This window comes from Rosa rugosa, chromosome 1 (assembly GCF_958449725.1).
Source record: "Rosa rugosa chromosome 1, drRosRugo1.1, whole genome shotgun sequence".
Classification (NCBI taxonomy): Eukaryota; Viridiplantae; Streptophyta; class Magnoliopsida; order Rosales; family Rosaceae; genus Rosa; species Rosa rugosa.
Genome location: NC_084820.1, coordinates 7,916,324 through 7,922,506, shown reverse-complemented (window position 1 = coordinate 7,922,506; position 6,183 = coordinate 7,916,324). Strand labels below are relative to the sequence as shown.

The 6,183-nt window shown below is 37.0% G+C and overlaps 2 protein-coding genes across 2 annotated transcripts; one reads left to right on the top strand and one right to left on the bottom strand.

Annotated features, from left to right (window-relative positions):
* The first annotated feature begins 764 nt into the window (after positions 1–764).
* Positions 765–2,787, top strand: LOC133714283 (uncharacterized). The gene is made up of 3 exons (XM_062140374.1): positions 765–1,002; positions 1,363–1,484; positions 2,224–2,787. Exons 1-3 carry the CDS (start codon positions 879–881, stop codon positions 2,551–2,553), a joined length of 576 nt encoding a protein of 191 aa, XP_061996358.1. The 5' UTR covers positions 765–878; the 3' UTR covers positions 2,554–2,787.
* A 481-nt stretch (positions 2,788–3,268) lies between these two features.
* On the bottom strand, positions 3,269–5,715 carry LOC133714291 (sm-like protein LSM1B). Its single transcript, XM_062140387.1, has 5 exons — positions 5,379–5,715; positions 4,606–4,674; positions 4,383–4,498; positions 4,230–4,292; positions 3,269–3,643 (listed from the first exon to the last, which is right to left on the bottom strand). The coding sequence occupies exons 1-5, from the start codon at positions 5,437–5,439 to the stop codon at positions 3,566–3,568; spliced, it is 387 nt and encodes a 128-aa protein (XP_061996371.1). The 5' UTR covers positions 5,440–5,715; the 3' UTR covers positions 3,269–3,565.
* Positions 5,716–6,183: the final 468 nt, after the last annotated feature.

Below are 6,183 nucleotides of genomic sequence, written 5' to 3'. Positions count from 1 at the left end.
TTTGCGTGTGAAAGCATAGTTAGTCATACCATTGATAACTTTTTGCACTCCACTTTTTGCATTTTGCACTTCCCTTTTAATTTTTGTTTACTTTATCTCTAAAAAGCTATGACATTTTGATAATAAATATATCATTGTTGATGAAAAATTATTTAAAGACTCCAAATGAGAGCGTGGATTATAAATAGGGGAATGTTACGTAAAAAAAATTGTAGAAACAAGCATCTATAGGTTTCATTATCAGGGACTCTCAAGGAAATCCATTTATAGTAGCTTGTAGAAATCTAGGATCAGCTAAAGCTTTGGTTGCAGAGGCTACAGCTCTTCGTGAAGGTCTACATACAGCGCATTTAATTACAACAATTATCTAAGGTTATTGTTGAAGGAGATTCAAAGTTGTTAATGGATTGTATTTCTGGAAAAGCAGCTGTTCCTTGGAGGATTCAAGTGCTAGTATGAGAGATCAAGATGCTGGCTTCTACTTTTCAGTTTATTATCTTTAGATATATTTACCGAGAAGCAAACTTTATAACAGATCATTTGGCCTCTTTGGCCTATAACCATACTAATCATAGAGTTTGGTTTTCTTATATTCCTCCTTTTGTGTCGCCAGCGTTTCATCTGGATCAGCTGAGAGGGGGTGTGTCTCGTGATTTTGTTCTGTAAACATTGTTTCTGTCATAAAAAATATAAAAAAATTCTAGAAACAAATACGACATGCCGTGTAGTCATAAGGTCGAGTCGACAGTGGACACGCGGGGTTCTAGCGAGACATGCGTGGCCAGAGAAGGAAAGCTTAACGTTTTCACTTTTCACCTTCCAAAATCCAAATAGACAAAGAGATCGTCCGAACAAGACAAGCAGCAGATCACAGAGACATGGCCACTGCCACCCAGATTGTTGAGAAACTGAAACTGAATCCACACCAGGAAGGTGGTTTCTTCTCTGAAACTTTCAGAGACACTTCCATTCTCCTCCCCTTGTGTCAGCTCCCACCAGACTGTAAGCGTGATCCTTCTCACTCATTTGACTTCATTTTTCTGATCTGACTTTGTAACTTTCTTGTTTCCTATCTCCTGGGTTTACATTTGTATCTTGAATTTTGGATTTTGAGGCCCAGATTCAGAATTCATATGTGGGCCACGTGTGTAAAGAATCCAACTTTTTTTTTTTGGATGGCTGCAACTCAATGTTATTGGATCTGAAATATGTAGGGTTATGCCAATATAGATAGATGGACATGAATCCTGATAGAGCTTGTTGATGCTTTACTTTTGTTAAACTGTTTCCTTTTCTTGTGTTTGGCTTGTTGCATTAAGTTTGGTGTTCATTTTAGTAAATAGAAATGTGGTTTATTTGCAGACAAGGTTGATCGCCCTGTGAGTACAGCTATTTACTTCTTGCTGCCAACTGGGGATGTTTCGCGCCTTCATCGGATACCGTGTGCAGAAACATGGCATTTCTACCTGGGAGAACCTCTTACGGTACGCTCCAATCATGGCTTATAACTGAAAGATTGAAATTTTAAGTTGTCTGCATTCACCGCCGATAACCATCTTTACCACACTTACATAGCTAAGAGTTAATTGTATTGCCTATGCCTGGAATGTGTTTCCTACATTTGTTATTACTTGAGGGATTTCATGTCGGTAGCTGCATGATTGAGATTTGTAAGTATAGACAATTGGGGCAATGTATGCATAAACAAATGTACAATGCAGCTTTGCCAATATTGTTAGAAAGCCTGGAAATCAAGGATAATAGCTTTGCTTGCAGAGCCAAAATACAGTTGAGTATTTTCAGGTGGAATACTTAAAATGGATTTGGCATTGGGAATTTGAATTAGACACAGATAGCTTTTACATACCTTCTATTGTTAACTTGATAAATTTTATGTACCTTCTCTTGTTAACTTTTTTCCATAGAAATTAGTCAAATTACATTTGCACTCAACGTGGTTCTGATTTCCATACAATCAAGTTCTTTGAGATGCTCGTGTTTTGTCTCATCTTTTAGCCAACATTTGCATTTCAGAACAACTCTAGAGGATCATGAACTTGAACTCTAGATAAAGAATTCTCACTCATTCTCATTTTCTGTGCTTTATTTTGAGAAACAAAACTGTGTTCAGAGAAAGAGAAAATGTAAAATTGCTCATCTCCTGGAATGGTTCACCTTTTCCTTGCCTGCTCTCTCCTTTTTAACATTGATATTTGGTACTAGGTAATGGAGTTGAATGAGGAAGATGGGAAAGTCAAACTAACAAACATTGGACCAAATTTCATTGGAGAGGATCAGGTACCCCAGTACACAGTGCCTCCAAATGTTTGGTTTGGTGCATTTCCTATAAAGGACTTCAACATTTCACCAGATGGGGGGGTGACCAAAGCTGCTCCAAGGGATTCTGAGACCCACTACTCTCTCGTGGGATGCACTTGTGCACCAGCCTTTCAGTTCCAGGATTTCGAGTTGGCAAAACGCTCAGAGCTCATTAAGCACTTCCCTGATAGCGAGCCTCTTATAACATTGCTAACAGATCCTGAAAAAGCATAAGCTTCGGCGGCCGGTGTCTTATACCTCTATGTGTTTATGGATTTGAAGTAAACTGGGGGTGATTCAAATTTGAAATCCCAAACTTAAAATGCATAGCTTGTTATGAGTTTGGATCTACCATGGGAAATATTGGATTTGGTACTCGATATATATGTAATAATGGAAGGAGAAGATTTTGACTTTTTGAATATCATATATGGAAGTGATTTGATATATTGGTACACAAATATCTTATTTTCATTGCATACAGATTACTACAAAATTCAATCTACTTTTGTTAAAGGAAACGAAGACACATATTGTTGAAGCAGCTCTTATTGATGATGTAGTCATCGAATCTGATTGTCTTGAAGCAGTTGAGAATATAGCAAATGTGCATGATACACATATTGTTGAAGCAGCTCTTATTGATGATGTTCGAGTGGCCCTATGTGCTTTACCTAATGTCACAGTGCAGCATGCTCCTAGAACTTGTACTAGAGTAGCCCACCGCCTAGCTAGTATGGCATATGAAGCTAGGACTAGATCAGTCTGGTACAATCAAGCACCAGAAGATATTCTGGATGTTCTGAATTATGATTGTAAACAATGTTGAAGTACTAATGAATGGAGCACTGTTTTGATTCAAAAAAAGGAAACGGAGACATATATTGGGTTATATTTTTTATTATTATGATTTATAAGAAATATAGAGGGTTGGAAAGACTTTCTCATGTAAAGGGAAAAGTGAATTTATAAGGAATTACCATCATACAAATAAAATGACCAACTGTGCCAAGTAACAATGGAAAATCAAAATAATGTTCAACAGAGAAGCAATTGCCAACTGAGACCCGAGCCAATTCTATAGAACCCAAAACACAACTTTCCTTCCCAGGTTCAGTGAGTCCTCAGAACTGATAACTATTTCTCTTCTTTGCTTCTTCCTTTTGCCCTCCTACTGAAACTTGGGTCACTGTCGCACTAAAATTTTGCGGACATGGCATGAACCCATGATAAATGGGAGGACAAGTTAATCGAAATCAAGGAACTCCATTCTTTTTCTCATGGAGCCTTTTAAGTCTGAAGCATCCCTCTCTGCTTTCTGAGCCTGAAGAGAAGAAAAGATGTATTGAAATGATTGAGTTGCAAAAGACAACAATAGTAAAACGAATCCGACCAATCTAACCGAGTAAAAACATACGAATGATTGCAACTTTAGGGTATTAATGAACCAATCGTAAAAGGAAGAATTGATTCTACAAATATGGAAACGTGCACAAGGATTCATAGGGACAGGATTTGATTCAAAGTTCAAAACGTATGTGGCCAGCTGATACAAGAGGCTATCTACTATAGAAGATCCAAACAAAAGTTACATTCCCACTCAAAAATAGCATAGAGCATAATGAGGTTTGCTAGATTAGAATAGGTGCTTTATGCAGTAGAAGCTGCTTCGTTAACCTTGGCTGCAACACAGGCCTCCCTAATTCAGAGCTATCTCATTTCTTAGTCAATATGACCAAGTGGTTTGCTGCCATACTGGCCCACATATGTGCGATACATTGAGTGTTCCCACTGCAATCAAGCGGTGCACAATCGCCCAGGGACAAGGGGCAAGTGTGCTAGCATTTTTGTACAACCACACTATATAACTATTCCATTTAAGCACAACCAAAATGCGTAAAAAGACTTACCCTTTTTATCTCTGCTTCGGGTACCAGAGTCATATGCGGGGGAAGCTCCTCTTTATTCAATTCCTAGGAAGAGGTGATAGAGCTTTAATAGAAAAACATAGTATTTAAAAACTATAAAACAAGTCTGATAGATTGAAAGATAATGCAATATACCAGTTCTCCAATTAAGACTACATTCTCCCCACGGATTACATACAGACCTAATGGGATGTCACAATAAAGATCACCGACAATAACTCGTTCACATGCACCTTCAAGCACAACATTAGCTGGGCAGAGGGGGAAAATTGCCATAATTAGTCAAGGTTCCAAGAGAAATAAAATGGTAACAGAAACAAGAACTTATAATGCTAAGTGAGTGACATATTAGCATTACCAAACTGGTCAAAAGACCGTAGTAACCCCAAGAGCTTGCGCCCATCTCGCAATAAGACAAGAAGCTTTTCTGAAACGTAAATCAAAATCCTAATAAGCCAAGTACTTAATGAATAATGTCAATGAATTCTCACAAACTATCATTTTAGGCAATCCAATAATCAATTGCATGAATCTTAAAGCAAGCAAGGACCACAAAAACCATAGTGCAGTGAAATTCAAGAAAACCATGAAGCTTGAATAATAAGAGGAGCGCTTATACCTCAAGCATTTGGTTCTACCTTATTACATATTGCGAGCACTTCTAATGTCCTAGAACTGTCCTCAAATTCTATTGCACAACTCTCTCTATGCTCTAATCATCTTCTTTAAAGTAATATCTCGCCACTTTCTCCTTTTTGTTAATCTATCAAAGATAGTTTTCCATGCTATGAAATTGGGCTAGAAAAATCGACAATTCGCAATAGAAGTTTTAACATTACTATGATTACTATTCGTTTATGTTAACAAAAAAGTCAAGGTATTGTTTTTGCTCAGTTACATCCAAGTTGGGAAAAAAAAAAGAAGCCAAAAAACAGAGCATGCAACAAGGACTATGCAAATCAAACACTAAACCAGCCTTCAAACCTCTCCATCAACATAACTAAACCACAAAGAACAAATCTTTACAAAGCAATTCACAGCTAAAACATACAAAACTGCCCAAAACTCACAAAACCCAATTTCAATGGGTTCAAACCAGATCTCAAAAGTGAAATAGAGAGAGTATTATACTGTCAAGATAGCTCGCCAGAGAAGTGGAGAGGAGAGAGTCTTCTGGGCCTGCCCACGACATCAAGTGGTAAACTAATATTTTCTACTGCGAATTGGGTACTTGAAAAACGACCAAACTCTAACTCAGAGCCTTCTTCAATGGCATTAAGCTTAAGCAGAGAAGCACCTCTTAAAAGTCTCAAAGCTTAAGACTTTCACTGACACAGTGCTCCGGTAGATCAAACCCACCAACCCTAATTCCAAATTTCCAATAATATCCTGAGAACAAAACTAATCTATGCAAGTTGGGTTTGGGTTGGAACCAAAAAAAGTCACCGGCTTTGGGCGAAAAGATGACATCTTTCTCTTATGAAATATATATTTTTATTTTGGGCAAGAAATTGGGATAATATATTTGCTTATGGACCGTTCGATTAGATTAATTACATACTCGAATTAGCGCTGAGATTGGATCAGTTTACTCATCAAACGTCACACGTGTGAATGATAAATGTTTTTGCAAAATTTTGAATTGGGAAAATTACTGGTCTCCCCTTTAACTTTTGGTGCGTCGACAGTTCAGTCCCTGTTATTTCAATTTTAACAGATAACTCCCCAAACATTCAAATTTCACACAATTTGATCCAAAATTACCATTTTACCCCTCACTTATTTTTTTTTTTTTTTTTAATTCTTCTCTCTCTCTTTTATACATATGTATATATGTGTGTGTGTGTGTATGTATATATATTTTTTATTCTTCTCTCTCTCTTTATATATATATATATATATATATATATATATATATATATATAAAGAGAGAGAA

Coding starts and splice junctions, on each gene's coding strand:
- LOC133714283 (XM_062140374.1), top strand. CDS start 879: ATGGCCACTGCCACCCAGATTGTTGAGAAACTGAAACTGAATCCACAC. Junction 1,003..1,362: donor GTGTCAGCTCCCACCAGACT/GTAAGCGTGATC, acceptor GTTTATTTGCAG/ACAAGGTTGATCGCCCTGTG. Junction 1,485..2,223: donor ACCTGGGAGAACCTCTTACG/GTACGCTCCAAT, acceptor ATTTGGTACTAG/GTAATGGAGTTGAATGAGGA.
- LOC133714291 (XM_062140387.1), bottom strand. CDS start 5,439: ATGTCGTGGGCAGGCCCAGAAGACTCTCTCCTCTCCACTTCTCTGGCG. Junction 4,675..5,378: donor TCTGGCGAGCTATCTTGACA/GTATAATACTCT, acceptor TTTACGTTTCAG/AAAAGCTTCTTGTCTTATTG. Junction 4,293..4,382: donor TAGTCTTAATTGGAGAACTG/GTATATTGCATT, acceptor ACCTCTTCCTAG/GAATTGAATAAAGAGGAGCT.